Source organism: Strongylocentrotus purpuratus, unplaced genomic scaffold (assembly GCF_000002235.5).
Source record: "Strongylocentrotus purpuratus isolate Spur 01 unplaced genomic scaffold, Spur_5.0 spur5_scaffold_5, whole genome shotgun sequence".
In the NCBI taxonomy this organism is placed as follows: Eukaryota; Metazoa; Echinodermata; class Echinoidea; order Camarodonta; family Strongylocentrotidae; genus Strongylocentrotus; species Strongylocentrotus purpuratus.
This window is the reverse complement of record NW_022145611.1, coordinates 6,704,131-6,728,165: the sequence shown is the minus strand read 5'-3', so window position 1 is coordinate 6,728,165 and position 24,035 is coordinate 6,704,131. Positions and strand designations below refer to the sequence as shown.

General features: G+C 35.4%; 1 protein-coding gene across 1 annotated transcript in view; it reads left to right on the top strand.

The window, feature by feature from the left end:
* LOC592434 (alpha-(1,6)-fucosyltransferase) overlaps positions 1 to 24,035 on the top strand; it is a 43,457-nt gene that overhangs the window by 6,296 nt on the left and 13,126 nt on the right. The window contains exons 4-5 of the mRNA XM_030998712.1: positions 3,591 to 3,789; positions 11,756 to 11,870. Coding sequence (XP_030854572.1) covers positions 3,591 to 3,789; positions 11,756 to 11,870 — 314 coding nt within the window. The remainder of the gene's footprint in view (positions 1 to 3,590; positions 3,790 to 11,755; positions 11,871 to 24,035) is intronic.

Here is a 24,035-nt window from a genome sequence, read left to right as displayed (position 1 = left end):
GTTTGCTGCGTTCCAGTGAAAAGTCTTTTTTTGATATGTCCAAAATACTATGACAAAATCTTACAGGAAAGGTCATTTTCACATGCAGCCACTGTTTTATGGAATAACTTGTCGGAATACCTTAGAAATATAGAACCATACGAAAAGTTCAGCAGTAATTTGAGAACATACTTATTTAGCATTTTGTATAATCTCACAATTATGAATCCGGTGCACCATTATTTTCGCTCCTTCTGTATACTGTTCTGTAAAGTGCATAGAGACATGCATACAATGTATGTACATGTATTATGTGCTACAAAAAGGAGTTTAATTATCATTATTATTATTAATTTAGAAGGGTTTTAACTCCTATCATTTGGCACAGAATTAATGCCTTCCTGACTCTCTCAAGTCTCAACAGAAGAAGTATGCTTTATATCAGATCAATTGAAAAAAAAAGAAAAAAAAAAGAATACTCAATAATGATTTAATGTGGAACAAAAGCAAATGCCCTCCTACTATTACTCCATTGACTAGGAGAGAACTCAGTGGTCGTGGGTTAAATGTCATTTTTCACTGATTAATTATGCTGAAATTCCTTAAAAGTTGGTCCAAATACTACACATGTTATGACACTAAAGAATATAGAAATTCATACCGTTTTTGGAATTCATTTGAAATTTGTAATCTTGTTACAAGTTATAATATATGATATTGGTCCACACACAAAAAAATGAATGAGGCCTATCAGTATTGTAAATTATAAACAAAGTATCTTTATCAAACACACATCACATGCAATATCCATTACATGAACTTCTCTTTATAACCAAAGAAAATTATCAATTTATGAACATCATTCACTTGAGTGGTACTTGTCACAGTAGAAATTGTCCTAGAAAGACATACGGTACAGGTAATTGACTAATTGTACAAGGTAATTTGATTAAAAACAATTTCATACAATATTTTGTGCTGGTACTGCACAGTAAACAGTTTGATTGGTTACATTAGCTACTGTAAAGTTACAGGCATAATTCAACCAAGTTGTACAGTAGGCTTATTCCTACGTATTAAATTCTAATTGGCTTAACAAGCATAGCATGTTCATTATTCAAAAGGTTTTATTCCTCTTTGTCTTTACTTTTAATCATTCACTACGAATATGCAGAAACAATAAAGTATGAAGTCTACTCATCTTGAAGCTTTTAATAGTAAAAATGAACAAATTTGGTGTGTGTGTAATGAAAAACTACCCTTTTTGTCTATTAGACAGTATGGAAGCTTCATTGTGCAAATAAGTGAATAATAAAAGTATTAGCTTTGGCAATGTCAAATAGATCAACCATCTACAGTTTAGAAAGTATACATATAACAATGCTAATCAATAGGCCTGTATAATTGGTTTTTCAAGCCAATTTAAGTAGGCTCCAAACTGGCCAGCCATCAATAATGTTTTGTCTAATTCTATGATCATCTGTGCATTTTTGATCTCTTTTGCAGGTAGCGAGTGAAATTATTGATTTATTTAATGAACCAAAAGTAATGGATTGGGAGGCATTGTTTCCAAGTACATCTGTGTAGTTTTTAACACGTTTTAATACTTATAGATATTGAATGGACTAATGAAGCTCTTTATGACTCTAAATGACTGCAATAATAATAATAATAATAATTCTCCTTTTTTGTATAGTGCTTAATACATCTATGATGTCTCTAAGTGCTTTACATGTATAATTTATGTCCAAGAAATAATAAAAACTCTATGTGTCATGATCATGGTTATGAAGGACAGTGGCCTTTTGATAAAGAAGGGGAGCCTAAATAGCCCTTGGGCATGGCATGGGCCTAATTATCGTGTGTATGGTATTTTTCTTCATAGTCACTTGTAGTAAATTAGAAATTCGTTATTTTATAACAAATATCATTATTTTGATACAAATACACTGTAGCAATTAGCAAGAAATAGCTGTAGATGTTTGAGCCTAATAGACTGAAATTAAAGACACCAACTACTGTTTGTAACCTATAATAGCGAATCATAAGTGTTATTTTGGATAGCAATATTTTGTAGAATTGATTTTGCAGATTAAACACAATAAAAAGAAAAGGATTAAAAAACACACATGCTGCATTACGATTTTTTAGAATGATACTTACTAAGGTAAAGTTCGCCATCATAAGATAGGGTTATGGATAATTTAGACTTCCGGTAGGTAATTATTTTCCATCAGAAAACTTCCATCTTGTAATCAGTCTTACATTCATGAATACATTACAGTCACACATGATATTCTCTTCATGTTAACTTTATGACAATCTTCATTTCTTTTAGGATATTCTTAATTTCTTATTCACTTTTTGTTGGAAAGTGGGTCTGAGTCCCCCCAGACTAAAAATTAAAAGATAAAAAAATGAACAGGAATGTTGACAATAATAATAATAATAATATAATAACAACATTTATAATGCGCACATATCCACCCCAAGAGATGCTCAAGGCATTGAATAAAAATAATTTAACATAATATAGTATTAATGACTGCTTTGAGAGAAATAGTTGTTTTTATACGCTCAAGGGAAGGTTAGAATTGTGCTATTACCCGAGGCGTGCCGAGGGGAATAGCCCAATTGTAACCTTCCCGAGAGCGTATAAAAACAACTATTTCTCGAATATTAAAGCAGTCATTAATACTTTTATATGCCGAAAAAAAATAGACTAAAAAATAAAAAATAAAAAATACTTTTTTTTTTGGTCCAAGATGAGATTCGAACTCTTGCGTACAAAAGGTGATGTAATTATAGTTAGCGCCTCAGACCTCTCGGCCATCGCGCGTTATTAACATGCTTGGCAGTTTTGTACTATATATACATTAAAATGGATTGAAACCGGCTTTGCGTGTGGTGAATGATTCGCAAAAGCTCCATATACGGACTCTTCTTTTACTTTTGCAATGCATATTGGCGAACTTAGATCAAGATCTATCGGCAGATGTTGTTTTTTTGTTTTTGGAAGTTTATTTTCGTCTTCATGTCAACAATGCAAGATAAAATTGTCGGTAAGATCGATCGAGATTCAATTGTATTGAAATTACCGACCAATTATTCGCACACATACGGTATCCTCCATCGCTCAAACCATTTTTTAACATGTAAACCTATGGGGTAACCATGGAGACTGACCTATTTTTTTAATAACCATGGTTATTAAAAATATTAAATGTTTTAAGCATGGTTACCGGGAATTTTACAGGAACAGTTGAAGTTTATGAATGCAATTTCGACCAATCAGATGGCTGGATTACTTAAGTGAGGTATATAATTAAATATAATTCAACAACGTTAATTACATCATATTGACAATGTAGTGACAAATTTAATTTAGTTAGACCAGGGCCCCTTCTTACAAAAAGTTACGATCAATCCAAACTAATCGTAAGTCCTCCAATCAAGTGTAAGTTTGCAGTCTCCTATCTCAATTGTAGGTAGTTGCGATTGATTTCAATCGCCAATAAATTGTGATTGATATCAACTCCTTGTAAGACAGGGCCAGTAATCAGTAATTGTTTCATAATGACTAATTACAGATGAATAATCTTCTTTTTCAGACTCGGATTCCAATCAACAGTACTGTGGGTCGGAGCCCTCGAACGCCTATGAGAAGATTAGAAGAAAAGTGGATAATGGAGTGACAGAGATCTGGTACTACATGAGGTCACAACTCAACCAACTCAAGAAGTCCAGCGGGGATCAGAAAACCCAAGTCAAAATTGATCAGATTTTAGAAAATGGTGGAGAACAGCAAAGGTGAGTTTGTTTGTTTGTTTGGTTTGCATGTTTTTGCTGTAAGTAAGCAACAAGGGGACCTGACAGTGTTTGGTCCTCTCTGAGGGACTTGCAGAGCTGCCAACCAGTACGATTTAATCATATTTTAGAAGTCATTTTTTTATTTTTTATTTATTTATTTTTTTTAGTTGTATTTTGTGTGTGTGTTTGCCATTTTCAATGGCAAAATGCCCATTCTGCCCATTCTGTTTGGCCCTCTCTGAGGGACTTGCAGAGCCGCCTACCAGTACGATTTAATCATATTTTAGAAGTCATTTTTTTATTTTTTATTTTTTATTTTTTTTTAGTTGTAGTTTGTGTGTGTGTTTGCCATTTTCAATGGCAAAATGCCCATTCTGTCATGTAAAGTATCCTACAAGCACCTCATATCGGCAATTTGGGAATGTTCATTGGTTCATCGAACACACCAGTCATAGCGAAATCATGTATATTCAACCAATGATCCATAACATTTTTTTTTCCCTGTATGTAGGAACTGTAAGAGGCATTGATCAGTGTTTGTTTTATTAATACAATTTTTGTCAGTAAAATACAACTTTTGAGAGTTTTTGAACTCAAGATGTTGTCAAGTCTGGACTTGGTAATGAGGATTAATGCCTTACCAAACTGCACTAGCAAATCGATTTGGTTTCTAACTCGGGACCTCCTGGTTACGAAACCACTGCTCTACCACTGAACCATCACGCTGACTATAGCTGTATGCCAAGCAAGCCAATGAGACATACATGTATGTTAAAGGTAAAGACCAGTATTGGAAACGCACCAATTTCAAAAAATGAAATGAAAGCTCTTATTTCCAATCATGTGAAAGAATATGTTTTGACTAATACGTGATGATAAAAATTTTGCCGGGAAACCGCCTACTAATTGATATATTTGGTAAATTAGTTTATCTACATGGTCTGTGAGAGATAAACGCATGTGTCGCGCACGTGTGCGTACAGTCCCATATACATCTTTCTGTGTACAGTGCTTGTAACTTTACGAAGACTGGGCCATATTTTTTATCTTTTTGATGATTCCAGAACCTTGCAGTATACACACCAATACTTATATGCTAGATGATCAACCTTTTTTGATCGATCGATCGATCGATAGATTAAAACAAGTTAAAAATATAAACATATACAAAATGGGGCTCGGCATATATGTGTGTAACGTAACTACCCAAGAGTGACTTTGTATCCATATCTAACTCTAAAAGTTGAAGGTTAAATGAATTAACAGTCATTCACGGTATGTGGCTTCCCCCTGTCCTAACCCATGTGCTGATACACAAGTATTTATTAACTCTTAACTGCGTGATTGATTATCCCTGCTCTTGCCACATGTTAATGATCCATGTTCATTATCCATGCCTATAGGGAGATTAACACAGCAGTATGTCTATTTGAAGTTAAGGTTGTGGTTATAAACTTTGTTTGATCTTCTAGGGGACCCTTAATTGTGGATGTACTCGTGGTTATGAAACTATGTAAAACCTTGTCTGTCTATTGACATTGAAGATACCAGTAAATTTAAAGTCTGAGGCCACTACCGGTATTTTCAAAATTTTACCCTCGAATACTGCTCATTTAAAGGGATCCGGTAACTTTGTCGTAGATCCTTTAGAAATAATCCTTGATTTAGCTCATGCTGCAATGATAATTATAAACCTTTAGGTCAGTCAGGAACTCCATGACTTTTCCAAGCCGATCACCTGTCTGATTATCAAGATATTAATGATTGGAATTACTAATTTTGAAAACCGTTCGCTGAATGGTTTTCATAACACTACAGTCTATTGGGGAAAATGAGTATGGCAAAACCGGTCACTCAAAGATTTTTACTTTTTTGAGCACTTCTTGATCATTTTGAAGCGCGTTTTTTTAGGGCTTCAATATTACACCATATCACAGACACTGGTAACATATAGGACCGTGTATCTCAGATTTAACATTGTTAAACGATCCCTTTAAAGGTACTACGGTATGTCCCATTTGCAGGCCCCAAAAATGAAAAGGTAAATTTCAAACGGCATTAATTCAGAACTTCCCTAAAAATGGTGGGGTTTGACAAGGTCTTTAAGTGGGGAAAAAACGACTTTTAATTGTTGAATCGACTTAAGAGCTATAGAGCCAGTAAGTAATAGTCTGATTTTCAGACCATTGTACCAAATGGTTGTACGTTTTATGCTGCGCAAAGATTCAATCAGTTTAATTTTGGCCATTACAAGAAGTGGGTTATTGATGTAGACAAATGCTCATGTACCCTTTAGGCCCTGCAGCTCATTGTATGTATGTTATTACCAAAGAAGAAGAAAAAAGCCAGTCAGTCACTCAATAGTGTCTGACAGTGAAGTCTAGCAAGTAAACAGGTTTTCTTGCATAATTTGAACATTAGGACACTGCTAACGTTTAAATTTCACAGATAGGACATACATGACATATTCATAATTCCTGCAAAGTTCTACAGAATCTGATGGTGGCTGCAAAAGGGACATAGTATCTTTAAGCTATAAGCTACGATATATTTTCCCTCTGATTTTCCCCCTTCAATTTTTCATATGATATCTTAAATTCAATGGCACTATCTGAAAAAAATATCAATCATTATAGATGGTATGACAGTTAAAATGAAATTTGAAACCGCCGCATACATCATTTGGGGTAGCTCCAGTCCTCAGCATGTTATGAAGAGTGAACTTAACTACATAACGTTGTACATACATGAATACCAGATCATCCCTTAGGAGTGACTCGTGTGTCCTCAGACTGCCAAAGAATAATTTGATGCTGAGCTATATGCTGAGCCTTGGATAGATATGAAGATTACCACTTGATTTCTCACGTCTCATTTTCGACTTATTTCTCTGTAAAGTTTAGTTTGAATAGCTTGAATCCCGCTTTTTTGTTTCCAGTAGGCCTTGTCTTTCATGACTTATGTACATGTATTAGATGTTTGAATAAAGAATGATATGACACTGGACTATGCTGAGCCTCCGATAGATAGGAAGATTACCGCTTTATTTCTTACATCTCATTTAAAGGGATCGTTTAACAATGTTAAATCTGAGATACACGGCCCTACGTGTTATCAGTGTCTGTGATATGGTGTAATATTGAAGCCCTAAAAAAATTGCGCTCCAAAATGATCAAGAAGTGCCTCAAAAAAGTAAAAATCTTTGAGTGACCGGTTTTACCATACTCATTTTCCCCAATAGACTGTAGTGTTATGAAAATCGTCAGGCGAACGGTTTTCAAAATTTGTAATTCCAATCATAAATATCTTGATAATCAGACAGGCGATCGGCTTGTAAAAGTCATGGGTTTCCTGACTGACCTAAAGGTTTATAATTATCATTGCATCATGAGCTAAATCCAGAATTTTGTTTCAGAATCTGAGACAAAGTTACCGGATCCCTTTAAGACTCTGCTCTCTGTATAGTATAGTATAGTTTGAATTTAGCCTGAATCTTGATGAAATATTCCTGCTTTCTTGTTTTCCAGTAAGCCTTGTCTTTGATGACTTATGAACTAAGTATCACATGTTTGAATGAAGAATGATTAGACACTGAACTTTTTGATTCTGCGGTAGATACAAAGATTAGGAATTATTGCTTAGGGTTTAAGCCTTCATGTGCATGAGACCCTAGATGACAGGCAGCTTGAAAGAAAAAGATGTTTCATTTCAGATTTAAAGGTCACATCAATAATTATGCTGGTCAGACAATTATGTTGGTTGATCAAAAAATAGGTGGAAGATCACTCTAAACCCCATACAAACATACAGGGTGTATTATAAATGTACCTTTTAATAGGGGGACGAGGGGGAGGGGGGATGGTAATATTGCAATTTAATGAAATGGTCCTCCATTCTGAATTGCTAGGGTTCTCTTAAGTTACTTCTAAGTCCTCAGATGTCTGAATAATATCCCAACATTGAACTTTGCAAAGCCAGGGAAATTATATGAAGTATTGAAGATTAAGAGTAGACAATGAAGGAGTATGTGTCACAGGATGTGTAGGCAGCTAAGACTTTCAGGATTTAAAACAAGACATGTTGACCTTAATATGCAGATGAGTAGTTGTGATTGAGTTTTGTTTGTACTCTCTGTGATACCAATGGAAAACAAATTTTTGTATTATATTATGGACAATAAAATCTTGAATCTTGAATCTTGAATCTTGAATTCCAAGGGTTAAAATAAAGTTATAATTTTCAAGTCGTGTATGCATAATGTATGTGAGTGCTAAGTGTGGGAGTGATTAAACAGCTGAAAATAAAGCCACTTTCAGTTTTATAGTCAATATATTCAATAATCTTTCTCTCCATTTGGATGATTAATGGGTAATGAATTTGCTGAACATAAAAATGGCAAGTTCCATGCAGATGATCATAAATTTTGTGGGATATTTTATCACATGGAGAAAGGATGAGATATATTTTGAGTACCGGTATCAATCTGAAGAGAAGACAAACTTGAGTATCACAAACTATTCCTATCTTTTCTCATATTTTTTTGTTTGTCTTTCTATTTGGAGCCAGAAGGATGTTAACATTTACTTTAACACAGACCTACAGTAATCCTTATGGCTCTAAACACACTACTGTCCAGTTCAAAATTGAAAGGAATATCAAAGACATCATTTTTGATTTGCAGATTTTTAATCAGGCTTGTTATATACAAAGCATGGTAATGGTATTAGTGAATATGTTATATAAATATTTTGAAATAATTTGCAAAGAAATGCAGGCCAGCTACAAGTTTACAAAAACAAAAAATTAAAAATTATGCTACCAGTAGTCAAAATTTTGTACAGAGTTTTGGGTAAACCTATACTTCGCCTGCCCATAATCATCACTCAATATATTTTAAGTGTGTGAGAGAGTATCACATCCTTTGTATATTTCCTGTATTTATGACACTTTGGTTTCAAGAGATGATTAAAGGATGGTTTTATGATTCAATTTTATTGCACTGACTTATATGTAAGTGGTACTAAGTGGTACTCAGTTAAATAGCTTATTGGCTGTGACTCTGCCAGGTCGTGATAGTGTCTTGCTTGATTTTCAAAAGCACTGTATATTAAAGTATGGTTCTGTTATATCTAAAAACCAGTGAACGTATGTGACAAAAGCTACCGTAGAAAGAAGGAATGTTGATATAGGAAAAGCCATCCTTAATAGAAAACCTTACTCTAAAAGAAAGCAGGAAACTCAGAGAAGCAGACTGGAAAAACTTTGAATGGAATTGGACTAGAAAATCAGAAAGTAATGTATTTTTGAAAGTTGTAATCACTATACGGATGGGCACTTAAAATTGGGTGAATCAGTATTAATAATACCGTGATGTGGTGCCGGAGAACTTTCCCATTTGTTCCAACACACAAAGTCACTTAAATGTTTTTTCTTCTTCAAAATGTAAGACATGGGAGAGTCTTTTCTTTATAAGGGACCTACAATAATACATGTATATGCTATTCATGTTATATTCTGAGTAGTACCCCAAGGGAGAAGGCACTATGGAAAGAAAAAAAAAGGAGATATTTTGTACATGAGGAATGTGAGAGTTGTCCGTGAATACATAATAATCCACTGACAAAATTGCCAATTTGAGTCACATAGCTGTAGTGATCTCATATTTCAAACATTCATAACTCTGTTATAATTGGTCCGATTTATTTCAAACTTTTTCCATTCTGTTTCTTTGCTTTTCAGCTTTTTCTGCTTTAATAATAATGAACTTATAAAGGTTGGACCATGGATTGCCCTTTAAGTATGTAATGTTTTTTTGTTTTTTTATCTTGAATGATATTATAGCTTCCCTCTCTCAATAGTCTCAGCCTTGTTCCATTTCAGTTCATCCATGTTTTATTTTCTTGTTTCCCAGTCTATTTACAATCCCTCATCAACAAAAATGCAAGTAATAATCATTTACTTCAACACTATTAAGTAAGAACACAATGGATCAATGACTGCATTTTTGTTAAGGAATCAATCATATTAGCATAGTGATTAGTGAATCCCCCGGGAACTCGGTATCCTGATAATACCCACCACAAAAATCCATATTTTAGAAAGATGCTTTAGCTGTTTGTATTGTCTCGTCTGCTCTATGTCCTTGTCTTTGTCATTAAAACAAGCTTTTCCACTCACTCAATTGACTCTTGCATTGTTTTTTCAATGCATCTTTCTTTTCACGAAATGGAAGTCGTTCTTAATTTGTATGTAGCACATATTGACTTAAAGCGCCATTCAAATTGTGGAAGAGAACGTTAAAATGACTAATGTAGGAGACAGCATGGTGAAAGGGACCGGTAATTAACTTGTGTAATTGGTTGTCATTATCTGTTTTTGGAAAAATGCCCCTGGTTCTTCAGAAATTGCCCCTGGTTCTGGTTAAATCCCCGTGAAGCAGCGGCAACTTATGAAAATAAATTGCCCCTGGTTACTGGACGCTTATTTCAAGGGTTGCCTACATGTAGGTAGGAAAAGAAAACTATTTTTGTTCCCAAGTTGCACACTTTATAGATTGAGGGCTATTGAAGACTATTGGCAGCCAGCCTTATGTGAGACGACATATGATGATGGTGATAATGATAATGATGATGATGTTGGTGATGATCATATCATGATGATGACTGTGATAACGATGATAAGGGTGATCAACTGTACATGTTCGTAACAAGACATTATTTATCATAACTCTTTCACAGGTGAAGGATATCAATCACCTAGAAATAGAATTTTGATACCAATATAAAATCAGCCCCCCCCCCCCCTCAAGACAACTGTATTGTCTAAAGGTTATTGGAGTATGAAGAAAATAAAGAATGGCATAAAACATTACAGAATGAGGGAACCCTTCAACCAAAGTACAACTTGGGTTCAGTGCACACCTTGCTTAATCTACCTGAGCACAAACATGTAAGGGTGTGTCAAATCGTCTACTCACAAGTGGCCTGTATGTGAATAGGTGGTGTATTAAACTTGCAATACCTCTTTAGCAGTTACATTGAAGCTCACATCCGTATATAGTACAGTGTTATAAAACCTCAACTTACAGAGCATCAAGTGATTAGGGGATTGGTACACTTTAGATTTTTACAAAATAATGGCTCATATTCATGAATGTTATTTATTTGATTTAATTTGATTTAATAGTTTCTTTTTTCATTATACATTTTCATGAACATAATATGGTTTTGATACAATATTTCATTTGAATATATACAGAAAATGTATGAAATTAAACAAATATATTGAATGCATAATTAACATACATTAGATGCAGGATGGCTACAGCATACCGTAAGCAAAGTAGCTTGACGTGCCCGCAGTCCTCAACTTAGATACAACAATAAAAAATAAAAAACAGAAAAAAGTGACTTGCAGAGAAGAAAAGGAAAGGGGAGAGAAGGAGTGTTGGCTTTCTTTTAATACAATAAAACTTATACATCTGCTGATTGAATGCAGGTTCATTCATAGATGGATAAACGATGCTAGGTCATGGACGATTACACATGATTGGTTGAGTGTACAGTCACCACTGTACACACAAACATGAAAATAATAGAATGACACACAAAAAGGGGTAATGTAGGAAGTTTCCAAATAAAGCTGCGCAGAAATTCAAAGACCTTTTGAAGCACAAAATGATGGACTTTGTCTTTAATTCGTAAAAGAAGTTACCACACATCATGAATGAACATCCACATTTGTTGATTTATCTGAAGATACTTTGACTTGCAACAATACAAAGTTTGTTAAATAAATGTTACACATTAAGATGATGATAACAGTTATTTGAAATGAATAATCATTCAATTTTTATGTCCTTTTATTTTGAGTGGATCCATAGCAGTATAAATAGGGCTTATCGCATCAATTTTTATATTTTTTAAAATATTTTAAATGCTTATATTGCCATTGTTTGTTTACGCAGGTCTATTATGACAGATATCTACAATTTAAGCAGAGCGGATGGGTTCTCGTCATGGAGACAGAAAGAGGCAAAGGAGCTAACAAAACTAGTGCAACAGAGGCTACGCTACCTACAGGTTAGTTTCCAATCCGGGTTCAATTCATTTGTTTTCTCAATCATGCAAAGGCAACAATGACAATTGATGTTATATACAGTGCCTCCCAGAAAAAATGAAACCGAGAATTATCGATGTTTTATAATAACTTAGTCACATTTAGTGACAAATTGACAAAAGACTTAACTCTGTTTGTTGCTAAGGCAGGCAGCTAGTGAAAACGAATTTGTTTGATAAAATTATGAAAATGCAAGCACTACTGTAAACATACAGAACTTTGTTATTCCTAGCTCATTTTTTTGTGATTGAGGTGTCATTTGAAAGGGCAGAAACTCAACTTTCTAGAAATGTGGTTTTTTCTTTGAAATTCAGATACCGTCCGCCAAATGACTTTTTGGTTTCCTCTCTTCAAATTCATTTCAATCACTCATGCGTGAAGTATGCATTATATGAGTTGCATCAGATGAAAGAGGAGGATCTAAGCTTTCCAAATATGTGTCATTTATCAATTATAATTGTGATTCATTTATGATAAAATATCAATAATTCTCTGTTTCGTTTTTTCTGGGATGTACTGTATAATGTAAAATATGCAAGTATGTAATATGATATTAAGACAAATATATGCTGTTCTTGTAAAGTGCATATCACATTGTGATTTCCATGTAACATCACGATGCGCTTCCAAAAGACTTTGGATATTATAACCCCAGCTTTAGCAACCCTAGCGCGCTCACTGCTTCCAAGGAATAAACTTTACCAGGTACTTGCTTGTAAAAGTACTTGGGTAGAGTGTGACAAATGTAGATTAAAGGAGAAGCCCACCCTGATATTAAGTTGATTTTAATAGAAGCAGAAAAATGAGATAAACAGGTCAGTGAAATTTTTGAGCAAAAACCAATCAAAAATAAGAAAGTTATGGATTTTTGAAGACCTGTGCGATCAATCAAACACAAACTGGCAACTCATTGGTGTATCTTTCAAATCCCCTCCCATTTTCCCTAGAGGAATTTTTGAATTTTATACAACCCTGTATGAAACAATTCTATTCCATAATCAATAACTAAGAAAATGAAAGTTTATGAAATCATTTGTACTGTACATAGCAAATTTGAGAGGAGGTTGCAAGTTGCATCCTATTGTTGCCGCTGACGACGACTTCAAAAATTCAAAAACTTCCTATTTTTGATCGGATATTGCTCAGAATTCCACTGATTTGTTTCTCTCATTTTTCTGCTTTTATTAGAACCAACTTAATAACTGGGTGGAATTCCTCTTTAAATAGTTGGTTTCAGTAAGCTCTCTTGCTCACAAACCATGAGCAGAATGCATTTTGTTATATTTGAAGACGACTATAATTTGATGAGTTAATCTCATTTGGACCCGTCGTAGTGTTGCCGATTTGTGTTTCACTGATGACGCCTTCAAAAATTCTAAAATTTCCTATTTCTGATCGGATATTGCTCAGAATTTCACTGATTTGTTTCTCTCATGTTTCTGCTTTTATTAAAACCAACTTAATATCTGGGTGGACTTCCTCTGTCGGTTTCAGTAATCTTTCTTGCTCACAAACCGTGAGCGGGATGCCTTTTAAAAAATGTATTTGAAGGCGACTATAATTTGATGAGTTAATCTCATTTGGACCCCAAAGTAACCATGGGAATATGATTTCATATCACGGACCGAACATTTGCAATCTCTGTGCAAAAAGCATCACCTATTCTAATTTGCTTCTGCCACTGATTCCAGATTTGTCTGTTTGCATGCCAGGTACATGAACATGCTTTCTACATGCTCTGACATTTGCCAAGATTATGATTTCCTATTTTTCTGTTTCAAACTGGCAGGAGGCCAACAGAGTGATGGGGGTTGGGGAAGGGAAAAGGAAACAGAAGTGGGATAGTGACAATAGAGATGGATAGAAATGACTGAGGTGGTGGTTGTGTGGAGAGAGGTCTGTTTTCACTAGCCTGAAAAGCTAAATAGCCAGTCAGTATGCTCAAAGAGAGTTTGTTCCACTTGCCCAAAAGCATCACCCATTCTAATTTGCTTCTGCCACTGATTCTAGGTACATGAACATGCTTTCTACATGCTCTGACATTTGCCAAGATTATGATTTCCTATTTTTCTGTTTCAAACTGGCAGGAGGCCAACAGAGTGATGGGGGTTGGGGAAGGGAAGAGGAAACAGAAGTGGGATAGAGACAATAGAGATGGATAGAAATGACTGAGGTGGTGGTTGTGTGGAGAGAGGTCTGTTTTCACTAGCCTGAAAATCTAAATAGCCAGTCAGGATGCTCAAAGAGAGTTTGTTCCACTTGCCCAATGGGCAAGTAGATGATTTAATTGTGTGCCCAAGCACCACGTTCCAACTTTATAATGAAAAGGATTTTCTTCTAAGCAATTACATCTATAACATTATATGTTCAAGTAAGGAAGTGATTGAGAAAGGGGACAGGCATAAAGAGAGAGAGAGAGAGAGAGAGAGAGAGAGAGAGAGAGAGGGCGAGAGAGAGAGAGCGAGAGAGAGAGAGCAAGAGAGAGAGAGCGAGAGAGAGAGAGAGAGAGAGAGAGAGAGCGAGAGAGAGAGAGAGAGAGGGCAAGAGAGAGAGAGAGAGAGAGAGAGAGAGAGAGAGAGAGAGAGAGGCGAGAGAGAGAGAGAGAGAGCGAGAGAGGGAGCAAGAGAGAGAGAGCAAGAGAGAAGGACAGTCATAAATAGAGAGGCAGAGAGAGACAAAAAAAAAGAGATGGAGATAGATGGATAGGAGTAAAAAAAAAAAAAAAAGGTAGCATGTGGCACTTTGACAATGATATGGGAAATTAATGCTCCCAAGAGATAATACATATTATCAAGTCGATTTCAATTTTCAATCGAGTTTTCCAGATAATGGTGAGAATATCGAATCCATTTACACCATTAGGGGGATTACTCCATCAAAATTCATGATTTCATCTCCAATTTGCAATTCCTGCCTCCGTTTGTCGACAACAGGTACAAATTGTATAACTACGCCTTTTGACACACTCCTCATTTGTAATGAGTGCAAGAATTAAAGTGCCAGGAATGATTTGCTTTCATTCTAGATAATTAGGGTAACTGAGACAGCAATCGATACCTTAATCCATTGAATACTGAGCCTGCTGTAGTCTACGAACATCCATGTTAGTCAAAACCAAGTCATATTAAACAGGTTAACCTCTCAAATACTAAAGCTAAAAACAACCAGGATGGAGTCCCTGTTGGAATTGTGTTTTGAATAAAAATGAAACGGCTAGGTTAACAAAGCTATTAGAGTATTAGTGAACACACAATCTGAATGGGATTGCATTGCAGCGCTTATTGTTCGTAACATCATTTCCTTCTCAACCCACCAGCGAACCACCTCCAATTATTGACTTCGTGATATTGATTTGTCCTGCTTCCTCTGTTTTCCAGTGCTTTGATAATCCAAGGTTATGAAAATTGAATTGCTGCATTCACCCAACTAGCTCTTGTTTTCATTTCACATGAAATTTCTAATTGTGCCAATCAATTAGCATTAACAAGATTGATATGAGCGGCGGTGAGTGCCATGAAGCTACGATTGTTCATGGACATTGTCAATAGATTGGAGCATTGTTCATATGCAGTTAATTGGAAATGGCAATTGAATTAAAAAGGAACGTATCCTATTTAAATTGAGATTGGTCAATGGCATATATAATTTTTTGCTGTATGAACATTCATTCCTCTTTCAGCAAAGAAATAAATTTGAAGGCACTGTTGATTATCAACTTCACTGGAATTGTACTGAGATAGAAATAATTGTCCAATGAAGACCGCCAAAGAGAATCCTTATACAGTCTTACTTGTCTATAGCGACCGCCCAAGGGAAACACGAAAAGTGGTCTTTGTAAACAGGTACTTTCTGTAGACAGGTGGTCACTAAAGCAGATTTGACTGTAATACTCAAGTTTGAAATTCACATGTACCCCAAAGTATACAGTTTCGCTTATGTGTGTGTGACTACATGTATGTATTGAAACTGATGAAGGTTAGATACATGTCTACATATATGAAGCTTAAGAATAAAACAGTAATAAAAAAAGTACAATTTCTTGATCAAACTTAAACTTTAGCTTTAAAGGAAAAGATACTTTTATGGGGCATGGTTAAAATGATTTTTTCTACTCAATGTAATATTAATAGAAATATATTCAGTCAGACAGAAACACGCTCAATGTCTTTTTATAGCTTTCAAGTTTCACAGCTAATTGAAGAAAATCAATTATCGGTTTGCTCTCAACCACCCTCAAGAGGCACCAAGAAAAACACATTTCCCGTGAAAATTGACAGCCTTTAACAACACCTGATATTGCCATACAAAGAGTTCCAGAAATTTAATTAGGCAGGCTTGATATTGATTCCATTAGGAGAGCGCATGGAAGGCTTGTATGTGAAGTCTTCATCGGACTACGGGTTTCAAACATGGTGCTAATACTGCGGGTTTGCCATCGTTAGAGTGAAAAGGTTACGAGGGTTTAATATTGTGATTCTATAGATCGCTGTATGGCTCGTTCGGCTATGGTACATTCTGATCTTGCTGCAGGGAAAGGAAATAGCAGTATTAAAAATGCCTTGCATACCATACTCGAATGTGTCACAATTTTCTTGACTTTCATTTTCTCAGAAGACAGGCAAGGTACAATGAATAACTAAAAGATAAAGATGATAAAATTGAGTTCTGGTGATGCTATTGAATATACCTTGAATATATCTTGAAGGCCACACTTCGCCATCGTAGTGATGAAGATAGAGCAGATAGTATGGTGTGGCAGGGTTAAGGGGGTACGTACCATGGATTGATGGGACCCATTTAAAAACCCATATTGGATAATTGTCAGTTGAAGCTGAGGAGTGTGGGAGCATCAATGGCAGTTTGTGGCAGCTTGTTCCACTTATTAAAAACTCTCTGGCTATACAAATTTTTCCTGTATTGTAATGTGATCGAAGTGGCATGGAAGCTATGGGAATAGGTTGATAATGTTAATGTAGCACATAGAAACTCATGTTCACTGTGAGGTTTTTTTAATCATCAAAACGATAAGAAGATGACTCAATCTTGTTGAAAGTCGCATGTACTTTACACAGAAATGTGGCATGAAAGTTTAATTCAGATCTTTCAGCTGTTTCCTGTCATGTCTCATATGAGAATATTTGAAGAGCCATCCTTTTCAGGGGACAATTTTTCTATACCGTGATATCCTAAGGGACACAATGTATTCCCTAGAGAAAACCCTACCCATTAAGTCATGAATTGGCAAGAATTATAAGAGTTTGAAAAAGCATAACAAATATTTTAAAGTGAAAATCGATAGCTCATTCAGGGCAACTTGATAGGGAGTTGGGAACTATTCCAGTTTCTGAATGAAGAAGAAAAGGCCTACAAAGTTGTATTGCATGGAATCGCCTGTATACTTTATAAATTCTTCAGATACAGGGAGATGAAATGTTGGTTCACTCCAAAAACTAATCCCTCATGCTCAGCCAAGCAGCTTTTAACACATGTATTATTCATGGTAACTCTCCTTAATAAAAAACTGTCTAGGCTGTTATCTCTCTTAATACAGCCCTTCCATACAAGAGAAAATTTGTGAGGAAGTGGTTTAAAGAAACATCTCCATATAGTAAAATGGAAGTACATATGGGGTAAAGAATATATATAAAGGATATAAAGGCTTGTTCTGTTATGAAATGGGAATCCGTGTCATTTTTTTCCTCATAATCTGTTAATGAATGGCAACTAACCTCAACAGAGGTCCTTTGTTACGACCTATGCATATTCACTGAGTGCCGTGTTAGGAGATACAGCAATGTGAAGGGTATAACTTATATCATTTTTTTTGTAATGCATTGATTTACCCATGGATCCATGTACCTCCATGACTAAAGAAACTAGTTTTGGGGTGGTTATTTAGCAACATTTTGTCTGTTTGAACTTTGAAGCCAAAATGGTGCTAACTCACATTGCACCAAGTTAAAATGGCCATCTGGCTCCAAACAGACGATATATTAAATTTCAGCTACAACGTGTACTCCATGTGCATTGCTCTAGTCCATAACGTTATAGCTGGTCATTCATATTAGTGACAGTGCATATGCTGGTACTATTAAGCCTTGCCCATTTATATGGTTATCATACAATACAATGTACAATGTTCTCATGGGCAAAAATGATGCCTTATTCTTCAATTTTATTTTTAAAAAAAGTTTGTTTCAATATCACTTTTATAAATAATCATTATTAACAAAGAAATGTATAGTACACACTGTACACTTATTTAGATACTACAACAAAGATTGTATAAAACATAATAAAAGTAGTATTGAGAACAAGCCCAAGGCCCGTTGCACAAAACTTACCATTGATGGTAACTTTGCCATCAATGGTAACTACCATGGAAACCATGATTTTGATTGGCTGTTGAGCCCTGTTACCATGGTAATTGCCATTGATGGCAAAATTACCATCGATGGTAAGTTTTATGCAACAGGGGCCCTGGTCATGTTTTATTATTATCAATGCAGGGCTACTACTTTATATTAATCGTAATGGAATAGATGATACATAATGTGCAAAAACGTAAAACATATAAAAAACGTCATACAACACTATTGTACAGCTGTACAGTTTCAAATATGAAACAGCATGGTTCTGCTCATGTGAATGGGGGGTTATTCGGCTTAATCTATTGGCGCCAGCAGACTGCTGCCTGGCAGGTAGAGCAGTAATGATAGATAGCTTGATTTGCCAGGCATACATTAAGGTGAACCACCTTCTCCAGCTAGACGAGGATGTAATTACAGCCCAAGTCCTTTTAATAATAACATGGTTATTTATATAGCGCCGGGATCCGTCAGGCTCTGACGCTTATGGCGCTTTACATATATTACCCTGGTCGTAGCCAAGCTGCCAAAGTATCTAGTGCTCAAGCATATCAGATACCCATTTACACCTGGGTGGAGAGTGGCAAATGTAGATTAACAACTTGCCAAAGGACATTAGTGCCGCGGCCGGACTTGAACCCTGTACCTTGTTATCTGCAGTCGGGTGACTTGTCCACTGGACCACAACACCTCTACACCTTTTTAGGATACGCCACTTCTAGCCCTATCATATAAGAGGTAGAAGAGAATGTAGTAGAGGCGTTGTAGTTGAGTGGTTTAAGCACTTGACTTGAAATGCAAAGGTCGTGGGTTCAATCCCTGACATGGTACTAATGTCCTATGGCAGGGCATTTATCTACATTTGCCACTCGATACCCAGGAAAGAAAAAAAGACCTGGGAGGATGATGAAAGCCTTTGTGCTAGTAATTGCCATATATGCCCTCACAGTGACCATATGGTAGGAATACTCCCCAGGGAGTGGAGATGGTACACATTGGCTTGGGAATGAACGATGAATCCGACGACTAGGGTGATGATATCTGTAAAGTGCTTAGAGATGGTATTTCATATTAGATGCTATGTAATTCCAGATTATTATATAGGGTGCGGACTCTTTGTAGAATGCTATAAGTGAATGCCTTCTGGCTCTCAACAGACAATTTGATAGATAAGTGCCGAAAGTTTTTTGTCTGGTGTGGTCAAGTTGATTTTACAAGCCTCTTAGCATAAAAGCACAGATGGCAATCATTCATTATTGGTCTTATCTTGAGACTGTGTTTCACGTTGTAATCGCACAGTTAAGGTATGGCACATCATTTTGTTTGTTCAGAAAAGCTAGGGCGTTTAATTTGATACTTCAAATGAAAATTTAGACTTTTATTTTTGAATTACCAATGGAAAGTGATAGGCCTACACTTTAGTCCTAATCAATATTAGATACTAAATCAATAGATTTTGTAACAGCTGAATTGGTTTGATTACCATCTTTCACACCTAGACACGGAATACTTTACAATGTTTTGTATGATAATCCCATAGTTGCATAATAGGTAATTACATTTCCCTTGTATGAATGTTGAGGATTGAATAAAAGAAGCACGGTGTGGTGAAAAAGAGGGACGAGCATCATTTTGTCTGAATATTACGATGTCAGTCCAATATTACGATGGATTACAATTTAAATGTTACAATAAATATGAAGAATGAATGCTTTTCACAACTGTGCTCTTCCAGCCGTGTCCCAACCTAGCTTGTAAACGTTTATGTTTCATTAGATGTCGACCTTTCCCCATACAATTCTGCTTCTTAGACAACTTCTCTCTTTGTGTAAAAGGGGCCCTGCCCATTAACCCATGCAATTTTTATTTATTTATTTATTTTATTTATTTTTATTTTATTTGTTTATTTCTTTCTTTCTTTCTTTTTTTTTTTTTTGGGGGGGGGGGACATAAAACTGTTATAAATCTAGACCATTACACAACTGGTTTTAAAAAAACCTTAGCTTTGGTGTTGACTTGCTATATTGTCGGCATTATTTTTTTACTTGCAGGCCCTAACAGCATTTTCTATAGAGAATGTAGCTAACTCATGATGCTCATTTTGAGACATTCCACCCATAAATCAACAGCCCAAATTGGTAAAACACTGAACAAAAATATTGATTATGAAGTTGGATAGTTGGATACAGTAAGAAGGCTAATATTGTAGGTTCATCAATGCAGAATTTGATGGAATTTGATCAGATAGCTGCAGGCATACCCCCCCCCAACAGTTTCCATTTATTTGATATAGTTTTATGTACCGGTATGCATGTACTAATGGTATTTTGGACTAGCATCCAGACTAAGCAAATAATCCTAATGATTGGCGATGTGCACGTTTCGTCTATTGATTTTGACATATTTGCTTAAGTGCATACGGTACTGGTTTGTTTACTTTTTATTATTTGCACACATTTAATTGCCAAATTGTTTGATTTTTCTCTTGTCTGATAGGCATTTAGGCATTTAATTGATATCCTGTACATGTACCCAGAAAAAGTAATCAGAATTGATTATTAAGGAGAACAGTGTGCGATGTGCATGATAGATATTAACAGCAACATACACAGGATTGTAACCAAGGTAATACTGTTGAAGGCTTTGGTCTCTTACCTTGTAACTGGTAAAGTGTTTTTAAGAAAGGTTTGTGATATTTTAAAGCAGTGTTGGATTATTGTTCATTGCATTTTGGTAGTATATCACGTAGTGTGGTAGAAAGAAGAAGCTGCTGAACTGATAATGTCTTATTTTATGTACAATGTAAAGTGAGACAAATGGATACTGTATTTTACAAGTTATGATTTAAGAAAATAGCTTGTAATAAGCATGCAAAAATGGAACATTTTTTTATTTTTATTTTATTTGATACACTAGCTGTTAAAAGGTTGTTTACATCGAACTGAACTCTTTTTTCGTCCTTCAGGGGCTCCACGTAAATGCTAAAGCTATTCAAAGATATGTGTGAGTTTTTTAAGTAACAGTGACAACAATATTAGATAAAAATTCAGGAACTGATACAATGACATTCATAAAAACCCCAAACTAGAACATGTTGCTTTTGAAGTAAATTTTGAAATGTGATCTTGGATTGCAGTTCAGATGACATTTGAATTCTGAATTTTGAATTAGCATTGTGGTCTCAAATTGCAGTTCAGATTTAAAAAAATAGATTTTTGATTGGCAACGTGGACTTGAATTATAATTCAGAAAGTTATTGGATATAGAATAATAATAATGTTATTACTTTAAAATGCCCCCCCCCCCCCCCAGTCAGAATAGGATTAAAACCTTTCTCAGGGTTTGCATCAAATCACCAAATGGAACCAATTCAATAACCCTGCCTTCCTTTACATGTTTGGGTGGTGGAAAAAAAAAAACCCGATAATAAAGACATTTCGGTTGGAGCCCTTTGTTGCTGGAACTCCTGGAAGGCCATCAATCCTTTGTGCATGAACATTGGAAGAAAAATACAGCAACAAAAAAAGCAAACCACATAGATCCATGCGTAGATCAAAACACTTGTGTGTAACAGCTGTGCATTAAGAATTATGTTTTTCTCTTATGTAAACTTTATGTAGGAAATGTGATATGTCTTCGGTTTACAGAAGCCCACGCCATTAGATGTCCCCTGCTTCAATTTCACGCATGTACCAGTATGTATGAGAAAGAAAAGAAAGATGTGGATAGTAGTCTGTATCTCAGCCTGACTTGAATTTGTATGCATGTCGAGGTAACTAGGGAAGAGGCATTCGATCAGCCTTGAATCAAGGCTAACATACAGCTGGTTTATTGATATGAGGGTTCGTGAGGTAGAACCAAGTTGTATCAATAAGTATGTATGTTGATATATACATGTAGCATACCATGCACCAAGCTCTAGTTGGAAACATTTTTAGTTCAATAACAAAACCTTTACTTTTCAGTGATGGAAAATCATAGCTGAGAAGGTATATTTGGTGAAAAATATATAAAAGGGGAACAATTTTGTAACTCGTTTATTTGAAAATACTAAAATATAGCAGTTGACAAATCTATAATCTTTGCGAAACCTTCCCCCCAGAAGAGCAACAGCTTTTTCATGCAATTTGCGTTCTGACAATTATAGTGCAAAATAAAATAGCAGGTGAATAAAACACTTTATCACCACACGCATGTGGGAAGGAAGCACCCATATACATATGTTCGAAAAAACATTTACTTGATAAAAGACTTCGCATAATACGTCACGTTATCAAAAAAACGGTGATGCTCGTGTAAAGCTGAAATCCTGAAAAACTGTACATTATGCTAAGAATATCTTGCTAATACCTCTCTCGTACACTATCATGGGAAACCTTGTCGATTGATGGGCAAGAGTACAATAAACCTTTCAGAATAACTCTCGCTATTTCTTAGGGTGAGGTTTCCTTTGAGTACACCCTGTACTTCCTGACTTCACATCTAACAAAGATCCAAAGCTATCCAATTAAAAGGATGAAATTATAATTCCCTCTCGGAAGTGCTGATTTGATCGTCCTTGCGGAGTGGTTAAACTTAATCAGGCATGCATCATGCATCAGAAAAATATGAATATATTCTGCTCAGATATACCGCAGTGGGATGTCTGCTTTCTACCAGTATATGTGATGGCTAACAGTCTACACGGTATTGCCAGACTAGGTATACTTTAAGAGATGGTGTAAGATTACAGAATAAACTTGCTATTTCCCATTTGATTAAATCTATGGGATTTAAAATCTAAAAGATCGGGTATGGAAGGCTTGGAAGCATATGTGACCACAAAACACCCAAAAAGTCGCGTAGTGTTGTTTTCAGTGAGAGCTCAATAAAGGTGTATTTCGCCAGGATTTTAGTTTTTCAGCATTTCTTGAATTTAAATTTTTTTTCTATGTAATTTCAGAATTTTGAAGCACAAAACAATCTAAGAGTGGAATTTGGGCATTATTTTGTAATCTATGTTTTTTGATTGAGTTTGTTTCAGTAGTTTTGATTTATTTACGACCCTTGCTACTGGTCTCATATTGGTAATATCAGATAACTTAAAACAGAGTAAGCCATTACATAGATTCCTGAAAGAAATGAAGAACATGATGTGCTTACTTGATGTGCCAAGCTTTAGGACAATCTGAATAATTTCACAGGAATTTCTATAGAGTTCTAATGCTCCTCTTGTCACCTTGCACAAGACCTTGGGAGTCAGAGTGCTTAAATAGACTTTAAAGGGATAGTTGAGTTCTGTTTTCAGACCGCAAATGCCTTCATAGTGCATTGTTATTGCTCTTATTCTCATCTAAGACATTTTTAGTGCCCTTTTAGGACCTAGAGTAGCTATGAAGGTAATTTTAGACCCCCAAATGTGTGAAATTTAGCCAATACGAACATACCAATTCAGCTCCACTTTCAAAAAAAATATGGTGACTGTTAATTAATTATTTAATTAAAAATAACAATACAAGGGCCGGCTGGTTGTGCGTAATATAACCAGCACGAAAATGCCAACAAAAAAGCAAACATTGGCATTGGCTGAAATACAACGTAAAAGGAGCTATTTCGTTTTTTAAAGTTTTTTTTCAAATTATCTAATATTTGTGATGGTACACAAGTATTAGAAATCGTTATATTTATCGATATTTCAGCCGTCTCTGAACCGATTTGGATCAAACAAAGATGATTTTGTCATTTAAATTGTATGCTCTTTCAAATTTGACGCTCAGTTTT